This window comes from Uloborus diversus, chromosome 8, assembly GCF_026930045.1.
Source record: "Uloborus diversus isolate 005 chromosome 8, Udiv.v.3.1, whole genome shotgun sequence".
Taxonomy (NCBI): Eukaryota; Metazoa; Arthropoda; class Arachnida; order Araneae; family Uloboridae; genus Uloborus; species Uloborus diversus.
Window position 1 is genome coordinate 149,610,585 of NC_072738.1, and position 27,342 is coordinate 149,637,926.

The window sequence follows — 27,342 nt, forward strand, 5'->3', positions numbered from 1 at the left end:
GCAGTTTTGATACTTGGAGGAATTCCTTGGATGTGGTTTACAAGTGGGAAAATTTCTGGATACTTTGGTTATGGAAGAGAACATGAGGTAACTGATTAATTTTCTTGCTTTACAAAGTATGATTAGAAAATAAGTTTCCTCTGTTGACTGTGCTCAGAGTTGTGTATGAAAGTCAAAAATAGAATGAAACATTAAAGAGAAAAAAAAAAACTTTTTTTTTCCTACATAAGTACCGAGGGCATTGAGACTAAAGATGCATCGAATACAGAATACTTGATGAAAAAAATTTAACTGTAATATTTGAATTTTAAGCTAACTTAAAATTGAATAGAAAATGATTATCTATTTTGAGAAAAATAAATGCATTTCTATTTAACGTATGAAATTCATCTACATCAGAGGTTCCTAAACTTCAGACCTCCGTGGACCCCCTTCGGAAAAATTACGAACTTCACGCCCCCACCCCTGAGGTGTGTGTGAAAAGAAAATGATTTGGCACTATTAAATCTTATTTTTTTCTAGTATATTTTTAGGGTTTTTTCTTTCAAATTTATTTATTGTTCCATATATTTTCGGAGCTCTTGTCTGAATTTCATTGCTTAGATTCATGGGTTCCCATATGTAAAATTGTAAGGGGGGAGGGGGGCTTAGAAATTTTAACAATGGTTTAGCAGGATATTATCCCCGTAGAGGCAGATTTCAGGACAGATTCGAGTCATTAAAATTTGACATTTTTAATTATTTATTCATTAATTGCTGGAGAAGAAATATTTTTATATTTTTGCAAAGAAAAAAGTATTAAAAGAAAAGAAGTTCTAATTTCCAAGGGGGGGGGGGCTTGAGCCCCCCTTGCCCCCCTATATGGACGCCCTTGTTTACATTATTATTTTGAATTATGGAAGTAAAATTCTGTTTGAAATTCAATTACGAATAAAAATGTTATCGCCGAATTTCTTCAACAAGTTTACTTATAAAAATGAACTTTTCAGAGTTAGTGACGAAAATAATGTTGACTTAGTTTTTTAAGTGTGTTAATTTTTTATATGAGTTTAAGTGTGTTAATTTTTTTATTGCGTATTATGATTTTAATTATTTTCTACAGTTCGGGCAAACCTTCCCTGGCAGCGTCGTAATGTTCTGATTAGGATCTGTGTAGCCTTCACAATGCTGCCTGCTTAAATTAGCCTCAATTATAAGGAGCCAACTCCCTCTGCTCGCTATCGGTTTCCAGTCCCTGGAAGTTACTTCCGAAAGATCCGAGAAGGGGGGGGGGGGGGCTGTGTCCTGCATGTACTTAAGCAAGAACTTTTTTATTCCTCATAAATGTGCTTTCCTTTTGAATTAAAATATCAATACTTGGCCTTCAGTTTAAATTATATTTAACATTTTAGCTGTATAGCACCACGGACCCTTTTGCATGGACTCGCGAGCCCCGGGAGTCCGCGGACCACAGTGTCGGAAACTTTGATCTATATTTAGAAGATTGATTTGATTTATGATAACACATATAGAGGTATATAGCTATTCTCGGCGAAGAAGCTTTTTACCTCTAATACAGTAAAACCTGTAAAGTTGACCACCTGTATAAGTTGACCGCTTTTGTCAGGAACGGAATGAGTCCTATCTTATGTAATGAAGGAAAACCTCTGTAACTTGACCACCTCTCTATCTTGACCACCTGTCTATCTTGACCACTAATATACACAAGCTTTGGTTTGGAGTATTGTAAAAAACCCTTCGTAAGTTGACCACTAGGCAAAAGCATTAGATTGTACTAAAAATTTAATCAGTTATACATCAAATAAGCAACTAGGCATTAAAAAAAAAAAACAATGAATATTTATGTTTCTATCGAAAAACATTAGACTTATGTTAAGTCCCAGAAAATGCGCCAAATTTAATTAAGGAGTTATTTTGTTGAAAAGTAGATTACCATTGTTACAAATGTACATGAAAAAATCAAATGAAGAATTTAAGTCACTCTTGACTTGTTATGAATTTTTAGGAATTGTTAATGTCAAGTAAGTAGTTTTTCATAAGCAATGAGACATTTTTTTTTCTTCTGTCGATTTACAGAAATTTTAAATTTATTTGATAATTTACGCGTCATTCTGATAAATAATCTCTGAAAATATTTAAAAACATTTTTACTTTTAAAGTAATTTTGAACAATGAAAGTTAGTTTAAAGTATTCCAATTAGTTAAAAAATGAATGCATAGGGCAAGAAATAACAAAAAAAAAAAAGTTTTCGTTACTACCCTCTATAAGTTGACCACCTGTCTAATTTGACCACCTAAGTACTGCACCGCGAGTGGTCAACTTACACAGGTTTCACTGTACAACATTTTTCCATATTTTATTTCCAAACAATACACATGAAAGATGTACATCGCATAGGAATGAAAAGACACCCAAGGTGAGATGGAAATGGAACCCACAGCCTCCGGCTTTGAAGACCGAGCATCTACCACAGCATCACGGGGGTCCCAGTATAATTTTAAATTTAAAATAAAGCATTTCAAAACCAAAAACAATTAATGTAGTAAATGGCTTATTTGGTTTATGTTTGTCTGCAATTCTCTATTACAGATAATACAGGGTTCGTACGCTCCTTCAAAACTCCTCCAATACTCCTTCATCCAAGAAATTTTTTTGAAGAGCCCTTCAAACTCCTTCATTTTGGTTTTAACTCCTTCAAAACTCTTTCTTTTTTAGTTTAAGATTAAAAAATTCCTTTTATGACAGTATCTTAGATCGACAACTTAACATCATCACAAGGGCAAAGGCACAAGGAAGATTTTGATATAGTAATTTCGAATATTTTTCCAAAGATGTGAATTGCAAATTGATCATAGAAGTTGAAAGTGAAAATATTATTAGATGACTAAGACATTTCATAAGTGTCGTAAAACATGCTTAAATGATACTTGGCAAATTTTTCAAGTTTTATGATTGTTGCTTTTCCCTCCACCAAACTCTCAGCAGCGAAAGTCAGTTTATCTAATTATTATTTAAATATTTAAACATACATAAGCAGGTGTACTATAAAAAGTTAAAAAAACAATTGTTTAGCAAATCACTATGATATTGTAAAATGAGTCATCCACAAGTGATGTCATGGTGACGGGTTCATGAAATTGTGACAAAGGGAAAAGAGAGAGTGACAAAAAGTAACATCATCCAATTATTATAACAATATGTTAACAAAAATATGACATGTGACAAGAATAATAAGATATAGTGTGACACTTTGTGACAAAGGGAAGGGGGTCAAACATGTTGAAAGAAAGACGGCGTCATTTAAGGACAGCCCATTAGTACTCCTTTAAAATCTCATTTTACTCCTTCAAAACTCCTTCATTTTATTTCTGAAATTGAACCCTGTAATAATTATCTTTCCTGATATATGATTTAATAACTAATAATCATGATAGCATATTATGGCATTAAGTACCTCACACTTATTTTATACACAAATATAAAACCTAGTTACTTAAAATATCATTAAATTGCAATTTATTTAAGTGTTTTTTAGTGTCTTCATCTCTTTGAAACTGATAAAAGATTTTTAAAATTTGACAGTACAGTGATTAATTTAAAATAGGTTGTGTAGAAACAGTATTGCATATGGTGCAAAACTTTAGAAATAAAAATACTGCAAAATTTAATGTACTTTTTTTTTAAAAAGTAGCGACTACATTTCAAAAATAGTTTGTAATTGTTACATTAAAAAAAGATAGTTGCAGTTAACTACATTTGTAACAAAGTAGTTGTAGTTCGCTACAAAAAAAAGAAATGTTGTTTTTCCAACCACTGGTTAATTTATATTTCTCAAGTACTTTAACTATTTGTAATAATCCATAGTACAAATGATTGTAAGTTTAATAAGCTATTACAGTGTGAATTTGGAAACTAAATGCTATAGATTGACCAGACATGAACTGTTATGTAAACAAATGACCGTTTCTGCAAAGGTATGATCCACAGGGTTCGTGCAGGTCATGGAAATCCTGGAAAGTCATGGAAAAAAAATAATCAAATTTCAGACCTGGAAAAGTCATGGAAAATTGAAATTTTCATTCAAAGTCATGGAAATTTATTTAAAGTCATGGAAAAATATCCTGGGCAAAGAGAAAGTAACAGTAGCTTAAAGAGCATTAGAAATCTTGGGTGATTCAACAGTAAAAGCTATTAAAACTGAAAAATAGAACAATACCAAAAAAATCTGAATTTTGAAATCTCATTGCATCTACTTCTCTAGCAGCCGCTCGTCATTTTCTGCAATGTTATTTTACAGCTTGGACATCACTCCTTTTGAATTTGCCATTATTTTCAACACTTTTTTATAATTTATATTCTGTAGTAGTGAATTTGCACGTGCTTGATTTTGCCACGCCCACTCAAAAAACGCAATGTAATTGCATCCATCCGTGTTCCTTCCCATCACTCGTAAAAACTTTATTATTAAATTTATAAGAGTTTATCTTTATTTGTTGAAGGTTTTAGAAAATCAAGATCTTTAATCAGGCAATAAAATACAGAGTTAGGGGAACTCTAATACTCTAAAACAAGGCCTGCAAAACTAATCCATGCGACCATCTACTACATTCAACGTCAGGAATCAAACACTATGCTCTAAAATTTCTGAACCTATTAATTTGTATGCATTTAAAAATGGGCAAATAAGTAAACAAGCACATTTGAATCTGAAGATAAACCACTACTGAATTTGAAAAAAAAAAAAAAAAACTGGTTTAGAAATATGAATTTACTAAAGAATGGCTTCAATTTAAAGAACCAAAATACTGTCAAGGTATGTAGATGATTAAATGCATTGTTGGGACATTAAAAGGCAACTTTTGCAACAAATTTATTGAAACTTAGTAATGACTCATAGAACCTTTGTCCCATTCATTATCATTCTGCCTGTTTATAAAATATATATACAGTGAAACCTCCGAATAGTGGACAGTCAAGGGACTAGAAGTTTTGTCCGTTATTGGGAGGTGTCCGCTATTGGGAGGAACTACTTAATTTAACTTTTTAAAAATGGGCCGTTGTTCCCTTTGTAGAACACAATCGAAACAATTGCGAAAGGTTTACTACATTTTACGTCAAGCGTAATTAATCTGTTTTTTCTTAATAAAAGTATACTGACAGCACCCACTTGTCTTAAAAAGCATTTAATCAATTAAAGTAATCAATTAAAACAGTTTGACATCTTTTTTTTGGATTACCAACGGCGGCGATTCGGCGGAGCAACCCCCCTCCCCCCACACACTTTTTATGGTAAATTTATTTATTTTATCTCGAGTATCACTGTTGCATGATTGACAGTTGGCAATATGAGCTTGAATATGGGCAAATCTTTTTCATGTCTAAAAATTAAAAAACCCAACAAAACCACGGCGCCATAAAGCCGACTACTACCGGCGCCGGTCTGCTCAATTGCATCTCCCGAGTGCCCCAGTTAGAAAAAGCGTCCAGTTTCCTCTCTTTTTTATCTTAACTTTTGAAAAGTTATTGTGTACAAAATTCATTAAAATCATAAGAAAAACGTACGTTAATTGTTAGTCTGACATCAGTTTTCACTTATCTGCTTCAATACTCTCAAAACTAACCGTAACAAAATTGACTTTTTTTTTCTTTTTCATTTTTTGCTGCCCGCAAAAAATACCATGTCCTTTAGTTCTTTTTTTTTTTCTGCCCCCTACTTTTAAGCCCCAATCGCTGCCTCTGCCCATTACCACCTATTTAATTCTAAGAAACAGTTATAAGGAAATGACGGGGGAGGGGGTATCAGTTGTGGAGGATGAGAGGCTTTGTAAGGCAAGCAGTTACTAAGATATTCTGTGAAAAGAAAAAAAACCGGAAGTGCTACGATCGCAAGGGAATTTTTTTGTGAAATAACTGTCCGTTGTTCGGAGTGTCCGTTATTCATAGTGAATTTCATGGAATGGCCTATATTGAGGGACTGGGACTTGCAAAAATGTCCGTTAATTAGAGGTGTTCGTTATTCGGGAGTGTCCGTTAAGGGAGGTTTCACTGTATATTTGACATTTAAGCATTATTTCAATTCTATTCACTATATTTTTACTTTACTTAAACTTATATGATGAAGACAAAAATAGTTTAGTTTTAAGGTGCACACTGATATTTTTTCAATCACAAGTAAGTGCTTCAATGAGGTAGTAGCATTCACCTAGAAGTTTTGAAAATGCTCGTTTCCGAAAATTGGCAATTTCGATATTAAATAGTACTGTTCTTGTGTAACAAAGTCATGAAAATGTTTATGAAATCATGGAAGAGTCTTGGAAAAGTCATGGAATTTTTTCATCTGAATAGAGTATGAACCCTGGATCCACTGCTTTGCTTATGACAATAGAGCAGGAAATATGGTGAAGAACATTGAAAAATTTAAGAGTTTTTGAAGTGTTAGCTGAGAGAAATATAAGTAATTCAGAATCACATAAATCTGTTGATTGCTCCCAGTGAAGAGTTATGATTATCATTGTTACAACCTGAACCTACCGTTCAGAAACAAAATAAAGGGAAAAACTTTTTTTAAGGTGCAAAAGTGTAGTGGAATAATGGTAAGTTGAGAAGTCGTTCCATTTCTTGTTTTAATTCTAGAGTCACTGTAGTTTTTAATTTTTAGTACAGTATAAACTCGATTTAACGATTGTTAAGTGACTGGAAAAAAATATCTTTAAATCAAGGATATCGTTAAAACAATGAGCATAGACATTCAATGCAGTCAAATCTGGACCAATGAAATGTATCGTTAAATTGAGGAAATCGTTAAAAACAAAGTTGTTACACTGTAACTTGGTTTCACATTTGTAAATATCCCTTTGTCTATTTTCTCATTTCTTCTCCACTAGTTGAAAGTACATTATCCAGTTGTTGCTGAAACTCATTTGTTTGGATTTTCATTTAATCAATTATACAATTCTATAGGAGAATTCTTTGCTCGTATTGCAAATATTTTTCTCTTGATAGATATTAAAAGTAGCTCATTGTATCTAAATAAATGCAGTAAATCTTGTAATATTTAATGATACATATTTTTAAAATGAATTTTTATACTTAGATTACCCAAACAGTGGTTTTCTCACTTCTTGGATCTATAATTAACATAATCCTGGAAATACCTTGGAGCCTATATTTAACTTTTGTCATTGAAGAAAGGCATGGTTTCAATAAGCAGGTTCGTTTATTTTGAATTTGTTATGATGGTGTAGTGTTGTTCTTTGTAACAATCTTTATTGTAAGTTTGTTTTTTAAGGATTTAAATAAAATTCAATTAGCGACAGAAAATAAGTAAGAAGTCTAACTTACATTTAGGAATTTTTCATTTATTACTTTTTGTAGAAAATGCACTCAAATAGTGATTGAGTAATGAGTTTGAGTATTTTAATATGTTTAATTAAATCAGAATTCTTTCTTTCAGTCAAGTATATATGAATCAAAAGAAAAATTATATTTCTTTTCATTTTACAACACATCCTTAATTAGTAATGTACTCTGCCTTGGAAGGTAAATCAGAGCTGTTATTCTATCTGTCATAGGACTAGTGAAATAAATTAAACGAAAACATTCTCCTAGATATTCTTAACATGGGCGCCCATGTGCAAAATTGTAGGGGGGGGGGGGGGGCTCAGTTATTTTAACCATGGTTTAGCTGGATAGTTTCCCCATGAAAGCGAATTTCAGTACAGATGAGTCATTAAAATTTGACATTTTTAATTACATATTCATTAATGGCTGGAGAAGAAATGTTTTTACATTTTTCCAAAGAAAAAAGTACTAAAAGCAAGGAAGTTCTAATTTCTAAGGGGGGGGGGGGGACTTGAGCCCCCCCCCCCCCCCTTGCCCTCCTTATGGGCGCCCTTGATTCTTAATCCTGCCCAATCCTGTGGTTTTTGAAAATTTCAGCTCTTCGTACTCCACTTCACTAACTTTTTAGTTGAAAAATAATTTGCATGGTGAAACAAAAAGATGCACATTGCAAGAGGAATAGCAATGGCGGGAAATATAAGCTGTGTGCAGATTTTGAACTGTAGGAAGGCAATTAATTATGGAAATATTTTTATATACCATCCCTGAGAGCTGTGTGCAGTGTTTCTGCAGCTCTGCCGAAATATTTCTTCTACTGCATACTGTATCAAAATGTCTATTTTGAAAGTTTGAAATCTATGTTGGAGATAGTTTTGCAGCAACATGCTTGTTTTGGGCTGTGCGGGGTATTTTTTGGCGTATTCTGCTTTACAGCAGTATTCGTTCACTTTTCAAAGGCTAACTTTTTGGAAAGACTTTGAGCTGCTCTTAGCCCTTACTGATTCCCAGTGAATGTTTTCATGTTACAGTAACAGGGTTCGTACGCTCCGGGAATTCCGGGAAAACCGGGAATTGTCAGGGAAAATGACACTATCAAAAATGTCAGGGAAAAGTCAGGGAGTTTTCAAATTTTGTCCTCCAAAATTTTTTTTTTCATTTTTTTCCCAAGGAATTAAGTACCATGAGATCTAGTCTTCGTTTTTATTGTGATTTCACGAAAAAAAATTGTAAATTTTTATCTAAACCGACGCTGGCACTTAAAAACTGCGATCGAGAAATGAACGTTTTTTTTTCACAACGAAAAATGCGCCAAAAGAGCGAAAATTTTCTTACATGGAGTCAGTGAGGGGAACGCATTTCTTTCTACTGCCTAAAGTTTTAGATGGGTTGCCACAACATTCTATTCGGTTCAGGGTTCGTACGCTCCGGGAAAACTTGGAATTATCATGGAAAATGACATAGTCAAAAATGTCAGGGAATTTTCCAAATGTGTCCCCAAAATTTTTCTTTTCCCAATTTTTTCCCAGGGAATTTGGTTTTATGAGATCTAATCTTCATTTTTATCGATGTATTTAAAAAAAATTGCAGCAATTTTAAAGCAATGAAAAAAGTGGCGACCTAAAAAATCTTCAGCAGCCGCCATTTTTGGCTCTCAGTAGTTCCCAAGGGAAAAAAAAATCAGGTGAACAGCAATTATGCACAAACTCAAAAGGAAATTTACTGCTTCGGAAGCACAACCTGTAGATGGGAAGGTCGATCGGGGAAAATAGTTTTTTTTTTTGATCGGAAAATCATTTCAGCTACGTGTGAAACGTAGTCGCCATCTTTGGTCATTCACAAGATGGATGTAGATACGATCCTAAAGTGCCTAAGTTTCTAAAAACAAAGCAGAATTGGATGTTTTCTTTAATTGAAAACTGATGAAAATAACAAAAAATGGTCTACAAATTGATTTTCTATTGTTATTTAAAATAATTTTCTTGAGAAATGAAAAATTTTGTTCTTAAAACTTAATCTTATCCTCACTGCCTCGGACGCAAATGTGATAAAAACTTTTCAATGAATTGTAGTTTCATGAAGATTAATTATTTTTTAATTGTCTTCATGCAACAAATTAAAAAAGTTATTTCTTATTTTTGGGCATAGCCGCCATATTTGGTCATTCTCAAGATGGAAGTACACAAGACTTTTTAAGTGCCTAAGTTCCCGAAAACGGCATTGGATGTTAATTGCAATGCAAACTATTGAAAACAACACAAATTGTGCCTTTTTTTCGGATAATTTGTAATTATTTTCAGGAAAAATGCAAAATTTAATCTTCATAACATTTTTTTGTTTTAATTGATTTATACTCTTATGTGCTAAATACTGACTATTTTGCTTTTATTGTATCCTTTTAAGGATTATTAATTATTTATTACTACTTTTATACTACAAATCCAAAAATCTACTTATTATTTTAAATTTTTCACTTTGTCGCCATATTTGATCGTTTGCACAATGGAAGTAGACTTAAACTTCCAGAAACAGAATTGGATGTTTATATCAATGAGCAACATTGAAAATAACATTAAAATGTGCAAAAAGTTGTGAATTTTTGAAAATTAACTAATACTTCCTGGAAAAGAAAATTTGAAATTTTAATGTAAGCGTCCTTTAATATGTGAAAAAAAAGATTGTTGGCATTGGCCTATGATCGGCAGATTTTGATTTTTGTTACTATGCATTACATGGTATGCCAATTGATGCAACAAGTTAACCATATTTATATTAAAATTTAGCTTTGCATTTTGCTCAATATGTTTTGTGTAACCTACTTATAAGAAAATAAAAAGTATTGTAAACCAAAAGCGGATGCTAAAAGGTTGCTGCAGGACTACAGCAAAACGCTATAATATTACGCGTGACATCAAAAAAAAAAAAAAAAAACGCTAAAATAAGTTGAAAGTACTCTGTTTTCAACAAATAGTAAACAAATTAAAACAATTTTGAACAAAATGTTTAAAAAAAAATTTAAAATTTTGACAGAGAAAACAAAGGAAAAAAAATCCAAGTTTTTTTTTTTTTTTTTTTTAATCTAAGGGGAGAAGTTTCAGTTCTTCTGCATTGCTACTTTAAACAATTTTAATTATTTTGAAAATATTACTATTTAAACTTAAATTTTTAATTAAGCAAGTAACCTGGAATTCTCTAAAAAACAACCTGGAAAACCTGGAAAAGTCAGGGAACTTTTTTTAACCAAAAGTGTATGAACCCTGAGTAAACTTCCGATTATCCGCAGAATAGGGCGGCACGGTAACTGTGAATAAGCAAAAACTGCGGATAATCCGAATAGGTAAAAAACTATACTTAGTGTATGCAGTAGCTAAAAAAAATTAATAACACTCACACATGCATTTAAATTTTAACTAAAAACATTGGCACATTGCATCTACTAACAATGAATATAAAAAATAAATTTAAAATCTGAAAGTGAACTATAACACAATCATAAGTTTAAAAAAAAAAGAAATGTAATAAGACCTGCGGATAATCCGACCACCGATAATCGGCAGTGTACTGTATTAAAAAAAAAAAATCCTATACTGTAAAAAGTGTTATGACGATATTTCACTCCATGACCAGGGTGGCGACAGATCAGGGAAATCAGGGAGATCAGGGAAAAATCAGGGAACTTTATTAATCAGGGAAAAGTCAGGGAAATATCGGGGAATTTTGAAAAAATAACAAAAAATCAGGGAAAATTGATTTTATCAAGAAAAAAAAAATTTTTTTTTTGCTTTACAAAATTAAGTTCTCTAATTCCCTATGCATTTTCCACCAATTATCTGTTCAAAAAAAAAAAAAAGTAAAATTAATGAGGTGCAATTATACACTGCCACATATTTTCTCATCTTTTTTCCTCAACGTCAAAATATTGAATCTTATTTATTAACCACAGGATGAACTTCCTAAGATTGCTTCTGTGTCTGTTAGGTTGTTTATTTTACCTAGCTTGAAATTTCCTTTCACGCTTTCAATGCTACGTAAAATAAACAACCCTCCAGGCAAAGAGGAAGCCTTCATTAATGCCTTAGCTCCTTTGCCTTTATTCCATTGTCTCGAAGTAATTAGCATACTGTAATCGCAATTTCAAGAAGAAATCTTTGGTTTTTGAATTAATACTATAAAAGCTTGAAAGTTATTATTTCTTCGGGTTTTTAATTTAATTGCTAAAATTGAACTTTCAATAAAAAAAACTTTGTTTTCTGCCGTTATACTATTTTTTGTCACCGCAGATTATAAAGGTTTTCTTTTCTTCAGACTTAAGTAATTCTTTAATTTTATACCCAAGTTGTATTCTTCTTTTATATATTTTGATATTAACTAATTGCTTTTTTTTTTCTTGCATTTCAAAGTTGTTTGTTACAAAAGCAATCTAAGATTTTTTTTCGTTACATACCGAAATCATTTGAAATAGAGTTAACTTGTGTACTTAAGTAAATATCTTTATTTTTTTATTGTTCAAATGCTGTATTCAATCATTAAAACCTATGTTCTTGATTAGAGAAAAGCTCCCTATGAATGGATGTCAAATGGTTTCATCTGTTTTGCATAAACATGTCAGCTAGTTATACTATAAGAATAACTGCATTACTTCTATTCTTCTTAAAATTCTTATGCTAAGTGGTTTCTGGAAGTAAAGTTTTTTTTTTTTGTAATTTTCTATAATCTTTCCATATAGAAAAATTTAATACACTATTTTGTAGGTTCCCCCCCTCCTCCCAAAATTGACTTGATATGTTTTTTTTAACAATTTTATTTAAAAAGTAGCATCTTTTTAAAATATATCTTTGATTCAACAACTTAAAACGTTTAAAATACTGCATTTTATACAAACATACAATGGATTTCAAGTAGAGCAAAAGAAAGAAAACCATTATCCAGGGGCGGCATTTCAGCATTTCGTTTGGGGGGTCGAGTTTTTTGAACATGAATTTTCTCAGTACGGTATATATAAGGTTAATAGGAAAGGATGATAAAATGGTTTTAATGTTAAGAACAATAAAGCAATATTGAAGTTGAGACACAAATGTTATCTACTATAAAATGACTGACCTGATTGAAATAATAAAAAAACAATGGAAGCAATTCACAAAACAATTCTTCTTCCCTCAAATTTCACTTACTATAAGTAAGTGTAATATTTTTTTTTTTTTTTCGCTTTCTATAATGGATTTACATAATATTGAACAGACCAATGATAAATATATCTCATCAAATCCTGTCTCAATTTCTTGAGAAGCAGAATTGATCATTTTATTTAAAATAGTGATTTAATATTTTGACAAAAACTTCATGTGGTTTTGTCACCTCTTCTACATTGACATACAATAAAAACTGTTATGGAAAGTTCTGTCACAAAGTTTTACACTTTGTTCAAGGGCTCAAGCATGCATTAGTGTGAAAATTACTAAGAGTTTCAAATGTCAGTCCAAGAATTAAGGTTAGCGGATTGAAATTTTTGTGATAGAGTGTAGCATTGTTCAAAAAACGCTCCGCAGTATAAATAAAGTAAACAATAATTCAAACAAAGTCACACATATTAAAATGACATCAGATTTTCTATCATTGAAAAGGTCGCTTTCCAGTAATTCTTCTATGGAGCTTTTATAGATTTAACTTTTGAATACCATGGTGTGCCACTTAGAGATTGTCAAGTAAAGAGCCTCTAGATATATTTGTTGATATGAAAGTATTTTTCGATGTGGGATGTTTTTCATAAAGAGCATATCTTTACAAAGAGTTTATAAGAAAGCATATAATGCATCAAGTTGCTAAAATATGTTTCTGGTACAAGGAATCAATGAACACTTATTAGCTAAACATTAAGTGATAATATGAGCATAAAAATTTATGTAAAATGACATGGAGTTTACGCGTACAAAATTGCGCAATCTAAACACTGCACGGGCATGTCATAGAAGATGCACCAGTATAACATAGAATACACAATTTTGAAATATTTAACCCATATGAAGAGATTACTTCTTTAGTTAAGGCAAACAATTATTCTCCATCTGTTATTTCTGTTTTTAAAATGCAAGCAAATAATTTTCTAAGTTATCTAAATTGAATTTAGCCATTTTTTTTTATTATTCTTAGTAAAAAATTTGGGGGTGTAACCGCCCCCTCTCGCTCCCCCTATTTGCCGCCCCTGCCATTATCATTGGTAACGTAAATCAGGGAAATTTGGTGAACTTGATCAGGGAAAAGTCAGGGATTTTTTTTTCACAGTTCCTGTCACCACACTGATGACATACATTAGTTAATCTTTTACTACTTCAAGAGGTATGCAAAACAATATTTTTTTTTCTGCTCTAAAATCTAATATAGACAGCATGAGAGCTGTAGAAATGTTGTACATAGTGCTGAGTGAAGAGCATGAGAAGCCAGCTCGAGCACGAAATCGTTTTACAATTGCTTTTTCATGTAAATTGTAAAAATTTTTAGTAAATCTTGAAGTTGAAATTTTTTCAATAAATCTTAGGTATCAAACATGCAGAAAGTTGCTATAAAACATACAGAAAGTTCAGTTAAGCCAAAAAGATTTCAAGTTGCTTAAAATATTTAAGAAGTTTTTAGAAAATAAATTTGAACTTTTATCTTTTGCTATATAACATACAGGCTAAGCCAATTTATAAAACAAAGGATAGGTGATAGAATTTTAAATTTTAGTAGAAATTTGCTGATTTATAAATAGAAATTTTATGACAGAATTTTTCTTTTCAATTGAGAACTTGCAAATTTATCTCAACGTAAGTAGCATTTATTAATGTGTTGCTAAACTTTTTTGAATTTTTCAGACTGTAGGCTTTTTCTTCAAAGATAAAGTCAAGAAGTTCATTGTGATGCAAGCTATATTGTTGCCTGTGATTGCATGTATTGTGCATATTGTCAAGATCGGAGGGGATTACTTCTTTGTGATTCTTTGGCTATTCTGTGTTATAATTTCTCTGGTATGTCTTACTATTTACAAACGAATTTTTTTAAATTGCTTTTAGAAAGTTTATTTTTTGTCCAGCCAATGCCAATTTACTTGCAGGAGAATGTGGGGCAAAGTGAAATGGTGAAATATTACTACTATTATTATTAGCTATTTAGTAATATTTTAACTATGCAGTAACACATGTAGTCCATTTCAGTCAAGTAAAAATTACCTCTGAAAATCAAAGAATATGGTAATACAAGTAATTTTCCAAAATTGATACTCATATTGCAATATTTTGACGTAAGTCAATAACTATTTTTGTTATTAAATGATATAAAGTTCTTGTTATTAACAGTTTAAATTTTTAGAGACCTACTAATATTCGGTGCAGTTATTATTTGTTTAATTTTAAGCTTATTTGTATTTTAAATGCTTTGTACAGTTAGTCAAATGCATGCGGGACAAAGTGAAATAGTTCATTTCCTTTACTTATTCAATCCTTTTTCAAATTACTTTCATATTCATTTATTAATTATTTCCTTCATTTTATTAATTTGTTTATATTCCACTTCATTTAATAATGTATTATTAATCTATTTTTCTAATGTATTCACTTATTTATTTATTTCTTTATTCGTTGATTGCTTCATTTCCTATTCATTTATTCATTCATTCTTTTATTTACTCATTTATTTGATCAAAAATATGTTTAATAATCGAATAGAAAATATTCAATTAGAAAATCTTAATTTTTTACTTTGCCCCATGAAAAAAAAAGTGAAAAATACCTACCTTTATTTGGAGGTATAAATTTACTGCTAAAACTAAAAAATGTTTCACTGCAAGTTTCATTATAAAATATATAGTTCTTTCTTTATGTACTGTAACTTTCAGCACAAATTTCCAATTTGTTCATTTTGAAAAAAGTTAGTTACATAAATTATTTCACTTTGCCCCACATTCCCCTACATAGTAATGTATGTACCATCAATGTCGGGCGAAACTAAATTCTAAATTAATATCTAATTAGAGAAGAATTGTTATTTTTACATATGAGCAAGGGGTCAGAGTTGCCTATTTAACTATAACTCTACTTTAGAGAGCAACTTTATAAGAACAGTTCATTTGTTTAATTTTTTAACGTTGCTGTCAGTATTCTTGTAGATAATTGTACATTTTTCTTTTGTAGATTATCATGACTGTTTATGCTGATTATATTGCTCCTATGTTTGATAAATTCACTCCGTTGCCCGAGGGTGAGCTAAGAAGTAGAATTGAGAAATTGGCTGCAAGTATCAATTTTCCTTTGAAGAAATTATATGTTGTTGAAGGTAAGACGTGTGTTCAGCTATTATACATTTTAATATGTTTTGTAAGTCAACTTGTGATACTTTCAATGCTCATGAAATTATTCAATTTTACTTATAACTTTATTTAAGCTTTGCTAACATAACTGCTCATGCTTTTCTCTATTTATGTAGGGCACAAGATCTACTAGTCAATTTTTTTTAATGATGTTGCATTGTTATTTATGAAACTCTTAACTTCGATAAGTTCCTTCCTTGCATAAATTTATTCATTTCTTTAAATTACTAAATCAATAGAATTTTTTATTTTTGGAAACACAGTATGAGAATAATCTAAAGTTATTTTTTGAGGGCGGTTGTTTATAATATGTCTGATGCCGGTCTTTTATTCTAAATTTACAATTTGCCTTATGATTTAATTGAAATGCTTATAATTCTTTAAAAAGATTTTGAGACTACTCATTTGAACCCCAGAGCCCCAGGTAGTTTTAGTCATTAACACAAACCTCTCAAATCTGCTGACCCAAATTCCGCATGAGATTGAAACGCATACAGTGACATTGTTAGGTAGATTAAGCAGGAAATGACTATGAGAATGGCAAGTTTAAGAAAAGAATAACTAAATTTCATTTAAGTGACGCTGTGAGGTTTGATTTGTGTCAATATGATTTAAATTTAAATGTATCATAACTGCTTTTATACTATATTTTGTTGTAGCCTATGACATTCTTTTAGGCTAACATTTATTTATGCTTTTTATTTATCATCTTAAAGAATTATTTACCAATAAGATTTTAGCTGGTCATATTAGTTTTGGTAAGACTAGAACTAAATGATTTTACATGTGTGATGACAGTAAAAAATGAACACATACATGACTCATTAGCAGAAACCTCAAACACGCGAGAGCTGTCAAAAAGTTGTCAAAATAAACAGGTTGCGCATTGACAAAAGATTTTTGTTATCACGTTTTTTTTCTTGTTGAAAATATTGTGAATAGTTTTGAGTGTAACACTACAAGATCGTCAATAAATCAAGTGACATGAAAATCTGCTCACTGTTCAGTCCCCAGCTGTGCAGATGTGTGAGAGTTGAGTTGACTTATGTATATACTAACTTTTAGTACAAATTTTGTTATTCTACTCGAGAGGGTTGGAAAATATTTTTTGTTATTTGTTTAAAATTTTTTCAAAATGTGTTGGAATTTTGAAGCAAAAACATCCTGGCTTACATTGGCCCCTAATGGCCTAACTGACCACACCCCTTTATGTGATCAAAGTTTTAGGTTACTTTATGGAGGGTTAGTGATGTAAAATACCTGGGTATTTATTTTTAGGGGTAAATACCAAAAACGGATATTTTTCCGGGGTGTTTATTTCAAAAATTTATATTCAACTAAAATACTTTTCTGTATGTATTTCTCTATGTATGTATAACCAACCATATACAAAACAATAAATGTTTGCCCAAAAATTGTATTTTGATCTCATATTTAAAGAATTATTGTGTGAAACAACTTAGCAATCTAATATGATATTCACATTAAATGTGTTGGATATGCCTAATCAATGTTGATAGCCAAATTTCAGATATGAAAAGCCATTCTACAAAAAGTAAAAAGTTTTAGAATAGTTCATTCTAAATTCTGACAGGTTTTTTGATAAGATTTCATTAAGCCTTTAATTTAAAAAAAATTATAACATATATGAATTTTTATATTTTTAATCTTACATTTTACGGTTTATGTTTTAAAAAGGAAATCACATCTTTTGATGCCACCTAAATTTTTTTTTTGCAAAATGCGCAATTACTAGGGCAGAGGTTCCCGAATTTCAAACCTCCGTAGACCCCCCCCCCCTCTCCCCGGCAAGTGCAAAAAAAATAAATTATTTGACATAGTTAAATCTATTTTTTTTCCTAATATATTTTTATGCTTTTTTTCCTTTAAATTTATTTGTTCATTGTTCTGTATCTCATGTCTGGTTTATATTTCTTACATTGTTATTTTGAGTTATGGAAGTAAAATTCTATTTTCAATTCAATTAGCATATTATGCAACAAATTTATAAAACAGTAGTGCTCACATAACTATTAAAACCGACTGCAGACTTACTTGAAATTTTGAATGTTGACCATTAAATTTATCCCAAACTTTTTTACGTTTTAGTATCCTCACGATGAGTCTTAAACATTTTGGAGCAAAAGTTTTATTAGAAGTATAATATCCCAGCTGTAATAATGTGCCTCAATGTTTGCTTTAACAATATGAACCTCGTTATGTACAGAAAATTAATGTGCAATGTATTTACTTCCGAGGGAAGGGGGGGGTGGGGGTGGGCTGCTGCGTCCTGCATGTATTTAAGCAAGAACGTCTTTATTCCTCATAAATAAGCTTTTTTAAAAATTAAATTACCGTTATTCGTCCTTCAATCTCGATTATTTTTACTGTTTCAGCTGGATAGCACCGGGGGTCCACGGACCACAGTTTGGGAAACTCTGTACTAGGGGATTTACCCTGCCTTCGGATGAATACTTAAAGAAATATTTACCTTCCCACCCTACATCACTAATTTCGTGTATTAAAAATAGTTTGAATACATTTTCATCATGAAGTACAGGGGAGCAAATGCAAATGAGCAAGGCAGCAGAAAACAATATTTTATTATTTTTTTGCTTATTAATGTGAAAACTGTTTCTATATTTGCCACTTCGGTTTATTCTTCTAAACGTTCCTCATGCATCCTTTTTTTTTTCTCCCATTTTGGATATGACTAACCTAGATTGTGATTTTGAAATCCTGAAGTTCATCATTGAATTGCTTATACTTCTCCAATGATGACATTGAAAAGAAAGATTCTTTGTTTCATAATATGTTTCTTTCATAATTTCATCAAGACTTTCAATAAAAAATATTATAAACCGTCTAATACATATGTGTGTAACAGTTTTACCAATTATTTCATATTTAGATTTAAAAAAAAAAGCAAAAATCCATTCACTTTTTGCATTTTTTTTGTAAAATACCCAAAAAATATTTATCTACCCGCTGGGTATTTACCTGATCCACATCACTAGAGAGGGTAAAAACTTATTATGAAAAGAAGTGCAGATACAAATAAGTGATATCATGTGTTGTATATCAGGTAGTTGTTTAATCTAACATTTTGAAATACTCATTTTACTCCTTGGATTTCAACAGGCCATTGTCACTAAGTAAGGTTTCAGCTTGAATTTCAAAGCAAGTTTGCTATTATGACAAACGATAAATGTCAACTAAGTTGATAAATAAACTATACCAAAAAAAAAATTGAATAATTTAGTTTTAAATGAATTACAAGTTTCTTCTTTACTAATAATAAAGCTGAAAGTCTCTGTCCAGAGGATGTCTGTAGGATGTCTTGATCTCTGACGCGCATAGTTCCTAGACGGTTCGACCGATTTTCATGAAATTTGGCACAAAGTTAGTTTGCAGCATGGGGGTGTGCACCTCGAAGCGATTTTTCGAAAATTTGATGTGGTTCTTTTTCTATTCCAATTTTAAGAACAAAACTGTCATAAGATGGATGAGTAAATTACGAAATTATCATAATGTGGAACCGTAACATGGGCACAAGCCAATTGGCGAGAAAATTCACCATACATCATTTGTAAATATACAGGCGAACCAAAAGACCTTTTAATTTTTCTATTACGGGCAAAGCCGTGCAGGTACCGCTAGTATGTTATAAAACTAAAAGTTACTGATTTTAGTTCATAATTGATTGTAAGCAGCTAATTTAAGTTGTAATAGAATCTTTAATTAATAATATTGGTTCAAACTTATTTAAAAGTTATAAATTTGACTGATGTCTCGCTACTTTCATTTTATAAATTATAAGAGCTTTTCTAAATTAAACTCATTTATTTTATAGGATCTAAACGGTCTGCACACAGCAATGCTTATTTCTATGGGTTTTATAAAAATAAAAGAATTGTTTTATTTGACACCTTATTGAAAGATTATACACCTTTGAATAAAACTGAGGGTTCTGAAGAAGAAAAAGAAAAGAGTGTTGAAGAGAAAAAGAAAGATGAGGTAACTATGGCGCTTTCATGCTTTGAGTTTTCAAATTCTTAAAAAATTAATATTATTTTAGAACCATTTTTTTACAAGTATTTAGGTTGTAGCATATAATATTGAAAACTTGAATGAAAATCGTGATAGGTATTGAAAATTTGAATTGAAATCCACAGATTTTAGCAAAAGGTCAAGAGTAACATATTGTCATTGAATTTAAAGGCTTTTAACCTTTTTCTTTCAGTTTTATACAACAAGAGATCTTTATTTAAAAAAAAAAAAAAAAAAAAAAAAAGAGGGATGTAGTCAAAATATTAATTGCTGTTGCAAATTTTAGCATGTAGACACATTTAACTGTGGAACAGTCATACTAAGATTGATAAGCTCTGATTTAGATGACTCCTCATTTGAACTCATTTTTTATTTGATCTGGTCTGAAAAAATATCTTATTGAAACATTCTTGTGTTGAAAACACAAATGCCCTTGATGCCTTTATTATTAGAAAATGTGTTTTTTTTTTCTTTCAAGTTTTCTTGCTTCTTTTCTTTGACAGCTTACTTGCACGAATACTCCCTGGGAGTAGGAAGAAGTTGAAGTTATAAAATAAAAGTTATTATGCGTGCAAACAAAGTGTAAACAATTTGATCTCTTGTAAATTTTGAATTTTAAAGTATTAAAATCAAATTGATGGACAACTGTTTTCTTTTATGATATTTAATGCAATGAAAAGAGATATATTACCTTTTCCACTTCAAAAAACTGCTTTATAATGAAGACTTTCTACCAAATGTGTCATCAAAATCATCAAAATGTGTTGTAGTAAATTATTTTAATTACAACCTGGCTTATCTATTTTTTACTAGAACTGATCTCAGGTGGGCTTTAGAAATCAAGTAGCACAAGATACTAACTTGTTCTTGTGAGACACCGGCATGTGCAAACATTTTGGTAACATTTGCCCGGATCAGACATAGGCAGTGGCAGCTTTACAAGTTTGGGGGCCCTCGCAATGTATTTTTGTTGGCCTCTTAAAGATGAACGGAATTACATAAAATATTTCTCTTGAACCTTTTTGGATTCACCTTCGGTGCCGAGAAAGTTTGAAATTGAGACTTGTTTAAAACTCTCACTCTCCTCTTGATTTTCCTTTCCCCATTATGTTTTAAATTCTGCAATAAAATAAATGCAGAATTAAAATATTAATGTATATTGGAAATTAATTTTTAACAAATTAAAACAGGGTGGCGAAAGATCAGGGAGATCAGGGAAAAGTCAGGGAACTTTATTAATCAGGGAAAAGTCAGGGAAATATCAGGGAATTTTGAAAAAATAACAAAAAATCAGGGAAAATTGATTTTATGAAGGAAAAAAAATTTTTTTTTGCTTTACAAAATTAAGTATTTTAATTCCCTACGCATTTTCCGCCAATTATCTGCTCAAAAAAAAGTAAAATTAATGAGGTGTGATTATGCACTGCCGCATATTTGTGCATTTTTTTCTTCAACGTCAAAGTATTGAATCTTAATTATTCCTCACAGGATGAACTTCCTAAGATTGTTTCTGTGTCTGTTAGGTTGTTTATTTTACCTAGCTTAAAATTTCCTTTTACGCTTTCAATGCTACGTAAAATAAACAACCATACAGGCAAAGAGGAAGCCTTCATTAATGCCTTAGCTCCTTTGCCTTTATTCCATTGTCTCGAAGTAATTAGCATACTGTAATCAGAATTTCAAGAAGAAATCTTTGGTTTTTGAATTAATACTATAAAAGCTTAAAAATTATTACTTCTTCCTGTTTTTAATTTGATTGATAAAATTGAACTTTCAATAAAAAAAAACTTTGTTTTTTGCCGTTATATTATTTGTTATCACCGCAATTATAAAGGTTTTCTTTTCTTCGGACTTTTCTTCGGTGATTCTTTTATTTTATAACCAAGTTGTATTCTTCTTTTATATATTTTGAAATTAACTAATTGCTTTTTTATTTCTTTTTTTCCCCCTTGCATTTCAAAGTTTGTTACAAAAGCGATGTAAGATTTTTTTTTTCATTACATACTGAAATCATTTGAAATAGAGTTAACTAAGTAACTTAAGTAAATACCTTTATTTTTTATTGTTAAAATGCTGTATTCATTCATTAAAATCTATGTTCTTGATTAGTGAAAAGCTCCATATGAATGGATGTCAAATGGTTTCATCTGTTTTGCATAAATATGTCAATTAGTTATATAAGAATAACTCCATTACTTCTATTCTTTCACTTTTGCTTGTTATTCTTGCAACAATTATTATACTGTTTGAAAATTTAGTTCAAAATAATTTCAATTACTTTTTAGTTCTATCATAAATACACATATGTTTTTAAGAGTGATTTTAATAGTTTCTTAAAATTCTTATGCTAAGTGGTTTCTGGAAGTAAAGTTTTTTTTTTTTAAATTCTCTATAATCTTTCCATTGTCGAAAAATTTAATATACTATTTTGTAGGTTTTTTCCCCCCCAAAAATGACTTGATATGTTTTTTTTTAACCATTTTATTAAAAAAGTAGCATTTTTTAAAAATATACCTTTAGTTCAACAACTTTACACAACTTAAAACGTTTAAAATACTGCATTTTATACAAACATACTATGGATTTCAAGTAGGGCAAAGAAAGAAAACCATTATCATTGGTAACGTAAATCAGGGAAATTTGGTGAACTTAATCAGGGAAAAGTCAGGGAACTTTTTTTCACAGTTCCTGTCGCCACTCTGTAAAATGTTTCACTGGAGTTTTTGTTTGGTTAATTTTTCAACATTTTGGAAATGGGGTAATTTTAATGCACTTTGATTTCAAGCATTTTTTTAAAATTCATATTTACAACATTGTATAAAGACAGTTGGCTCGCTGTTTAATGACGCTCTACTTAACGACCGCCTTTCATGGACCCATATGTTCCACTATAGTGTTAAAAGCATTCTATTTAAGGACGCTTTCTACTTAAAGACAATTTTTTGTGGTCCCTTGAAAGTCGTTAAACAGAGAGCCTACTGTATGATAAAAACCTCTTTTTTTAAAATTTGTAAAGATGCCATTACTGGATGCAAGTTTCATCAAAAATTGCATGCTGTGTTTGAGCGTTTACAATCCTTTTTGTATCCTGCTTCAAGTGCTCAGAAAACTGAAAATCATTCTGACATATGCTGCTCTATATCTGAGTATTTTAATTTCAACACTTTCAAAAAGTTTATCACTAGTTTTTAAATTTTGTTTAATTATTGAAAGTTACGTATTTTTGAGAAAATACTAAATTTTAAGCAAAGAAACAGTGGGAAAAATACTATCAATGTTTTGTGTCTGTGTTCATGTTTTGAGGTGTAAAGATGAAGAATGTACTGTAGCTACTATTGAGCAAATTTCTTTTTTATTTAGGCCACGCCAAAGACTGGATGCAGTAATGATGAAGTTTTAGCAGTACTTGCCCATGAACTTGGCCATTGGAAACTGAATCATGTGATGAAAAATCTTGTCATATCTCAGGTTGGGAAGTCTTTCAGTAATGATGAAGATGTTAATCTAATTCCATTTGAGAAAAGTTTGAATAAATAAATCTTGGAACATACATATTTCCATGAACTATTTTACAACAGTTGATGTGTAAATTCTTTTCCTTTGATTTTAAATGAATTCTAGTACTAAATCATAGAAGTTTAAGCTGTTAATTTAGTAACAATGACAAGTGGACTTTTCTTGTGATAAATCTGATGAATATCGAGAACAATCTTTTGGCTCAGATTACTTGCTAGTGACAGAACTATAAACTAAATTTGAATTGTCGATTTGCCTTTCTGTTCATCTCAAGCATCTTTTAACGTAGCTAAACGCGACTTATTTTTTGTACTGCATTGTTACTGCTTCACTGACAAATTGGCAGTTCAATGCTTAACACAATTTTCATAGAAATGATTTAAACATATTGGATTGAATACATTTGTGAAGAAAAATTTGCACTTGATTTGCTCCAACTGCCACGTTGTATGAAGTTTTTTTTAAATAAAGAGCATTACTAATCTATTTTTATAACAAAAGAGGAGGAGTTGCACAGGTAGCATTTGGTTCAAATAGAACAAAAATTCAAGCTTAATAGGACAGTAGAAAATGTAACTTTATATCACCGAAATTTTGTATTACTAATTTTATCAATACACAACATTTCTGTGATATTGCAAATTATTATAGCAAATAAGAAGGGAAACCCCCCCCCCCTCCATTTTTGGTCGAACCTAATACATTTGTAACAACCTAATATCTTATGTGCCAAATAGGATAGTATGACTATTCATGGTATGTTAAATATTTGTATGAACATACAGACATGACAGAGTGGTTTGAAAGTAGGCTTACCCCCGCTTTATTTTCATCATTGTTAGTTATGTTTGTCATATACAGCTACTCTCAAGTATTTTAAGAACAATGAACTTTGGTATGAGCACCAATCCTTGTCATAACACAGTTATAATTCCGCCCCATGTCCTCACAGGTGTTTTGCGGGGCATTTTTTACCAGCTCCCTTTGCCTGGTCACCAAGTAGTCGCAATCTGATGACTACAGACAATGCTCTCTGAGGTTACAAAAAATGAACAATATTTTACATAATGCAGAAAGTATGAGCAGTTTTAAAATGCCAAAAGCTCTTTACCTTCACCCTCATGACTCTAGAGTGACCCTACAAAAACATCTGCAAGAACATAGCGCAGAATTCAGCTGTGTTACAGCTTGCATGGTGTTCATACCAATGTTTATGACCCTAAAGACTGCAAGGTAACTTATGTAACAAACATTCAACCATAACTAACATAATGTTGAAAATAAAGAGGGGATAAGCCCACTTCCGGACTACCCTGTATACAGTGACTCCCCAAACTAAAATTTTTGGGAAGGAGGATTCTCAATTTACCAATTAAACCTCCAAATTATACCAAACATGAAAAAAAAAAAAAAAAACGCACACACAACAACATGCAAGCATATTGCACACCCCGTCTAATGAGACATTAGCATCATTTTATAAAAGGAATCAATATTGCAATACTGTACCCAAACTCGCTGAACTGTGTGGCAAATTTTGCTGAATATAAATTTTTTGGAGGTCACACTCCTGTGGCCTCCCATTGGTGCAAGAGGTCTGTATAGTTAGTGTTCATTTCAAATTTTATTGTTCAAATGAAACAAATCTTAATATGTTAAGCAATAATTTGATCTTTAACAAGGGGGCAAACTTTTCAAATGAATACATAAACTTAATTTATGTATAATTCATCACGTGAAGAATAAAAAATGTGTATAAACTATGTATGTTAATTACAATTTTTTTTAATTAGAGAACTATTTGTAGGAAGATTTTGTCTAAACATCTTTTCTTGTAATATTTTTTTTTAACAATCATATGCTATTTAAATTTTTTTTAAAAAAGGTCAATATTTTTGCAGATACATTTTTAGTGTCTTAGAATAATGAAATCTGTTTTATGCATACTTAATTTTCTTTTCTTTATTTAGGTTAACTTGTTTCTCTGCTTTGCTGTGTTTGCTTTGCTGTACAAGAATGACACACTCTTTGCTGCATTTGGCTTTTATGACCAACAACCAGTTATTGTTGGTCTTGTAGTGATACTACAGTTTGTGTTTGCCCCATATAATGAAGTAAGTTATAAATTACGCTTCTCTTGCAGTATCCTCATAACCTTAAACCTTCACTACTTATGTTGAAGTGTATTCAAAAATGTTCCTGTTTCTTTATTTTATTTAACAAAAGGTTACCAAATGAATAAAATTGTTTTTATTCATTATGATTTCAAAAAATATTCAGAGCTAACTGGATTCATTTTAAAGGGCAGGTCATCCTGCTTGTAGTTTTTATAAAAGCATCCCCCCCCTCCCCCAAGAAAAAAGCTAGAGCAGGACAGTTGAGCACACATACTCATTAGAAACGGCACAAGGTTCTGCTCATTATTGTATGTGCTGGGTCAATCAAGTAAACATCATGGTTCATTTAAATGTAAAAATTTTTAATAAAGCATCTCCTTTATCCAGTGTTTCCATAGCTGTATTAAGATAATTCTTTTTCTTCTACAGTAGACCCTCGTTTTACGTGGGTGTTACGTTCCACGGAAATGCCGCGTAAATTGAGACCTAATATTAGTGTTATAATAAGGGTTTGGTTCCGTGGATAACAAAATACTTCATTCTAGTGATGACTAATTGTATAATAAGTTTAATGAGTACTTATATTGACTTTTATACATAACATGCATGAATAAATATAAATTTCGTGTTCTGTTTATGAAGAGGAGCTGGCTATGATAGTCTTTTGGCATTCATTAAGAATTTTTCTCTGCAATTCTTTGCAGAGCATTAGCGCATCCACAATCACTTTTGTCACTTCCATGATAGATACTTCTTTCAGTAACAAATCAGAAAGATCATTTCTGTTGTCTAGGAATATTCAAAATTTTCAGTGTGAACGTTTTTGGTCACCGACGTCGCTATCCTCGTTGGTTTTGGCCTCTGTCACTCCTAAAAGCTCTTCTTCCAGTGAGTTCTGAATTGTGTGAGTTTAATAACTTTACTTCTGGAAAGAGCTCTGGAACCAGTCGCATAAAATGTCTCCAGTGACCCAAGTTCAATTATTGGCACGCCAAAATGCAGTTGATTATGCGTAATCTGCAATCTTTAGGAGTTTCGATTTTGAAAGAAGGAAAAATTTTATCTCTTTGCATTGCTGCATCCGCGTAAAACCGCATAAAATAAAGGTGTCAAATCTTATATTGCATTTGATCGAAACGGCATAAAATAAATCCGCGTAAAACAAGGGTCTACTGTATTTGTTTGTATCGGGAAATTCTGCCCTAAATCGTAATTTTTGTAACAAAATAAAATACATTTTAGCTTTTTTATTTTCTTTATTCCAAAAGTGTCATCATATATTGCATTTTTTGCTAACAAATTCTGATCATGCAAAATTCCTACTTTTTCCTAACTCCCCCTCCTCCCCATCAGCTTGGTGCTCCAAAATTTGTTTATTCATGGGGGGGGGGGGGACACAGCTTGTAAGCATAATCGGCCCAAGCTGGCAACCTTTCAGAAAAGCCAACTGTCATTACTGTGAGCAGTGCTCTAATAGTGAAAAGTGTTTCCAAAATTGCAGGAGTGAGCTATAACTAATCTCCTTGAACAAATATACACTTCAGATGTGGGTACTTAAGAAGTAAAAAAATATACCCCAAGAAATCCCCCCACCTTTACTTATGCTACTGCCATGTATCAAAAAACCTCTATTATTAGGTTTTTCTTTCTTCTAAGTTCATTACTATAATCAAACTCTGTTTATACTAGTTTTCTTCTCCAGATCCTGTCTTTCTTGATGACCGTTCTGTCAAGGCGATTTGAATTCCAAGCTGACACTTTTGCGAAGCTTCTAAACAAAGCAGCAGACTTGCGCAGCGCACTGATCAAGCTGAATCGGGACAACTTGGGTTTCCCTGTTCATGACTGGCTGTACTCTGCATGGCATCATTCCCACCCACCTCTGCTTCAAAGAATCAGAGCGTTGGGGGAAAATTGACTAACTTAATAACTTGTTTGTCTGTATCTGTGTTTTGTTCAATAAAGTGTCTGTGAACTTTTAA

General features: G+C 31.2%; 1 protein-coding gene across 1 annotated transcript; it reads left to right on the forward strand.

The window, feature by feature from the left end:
* On the forward strand, positions 1–27,342 carry LOC129227632 (CAAX prenyl protease 1 homolog; the record flags this gene model as incomplete). The annotated part of the gene is given in 8 exon segments (XM_054862221.1): positions 1–87; positions 7,095–7,211; positions 14,188–14,340; positions 15,502–15,643; positions 19,531–19,694; positions 23,088–23,195; positions 25,214–25,357; positions 27,063–27,342. Coding segments are annotated over 8 exon segments (1,131 nt in total), but the record flags the coding sequence as incomplete, so codon positions are not given.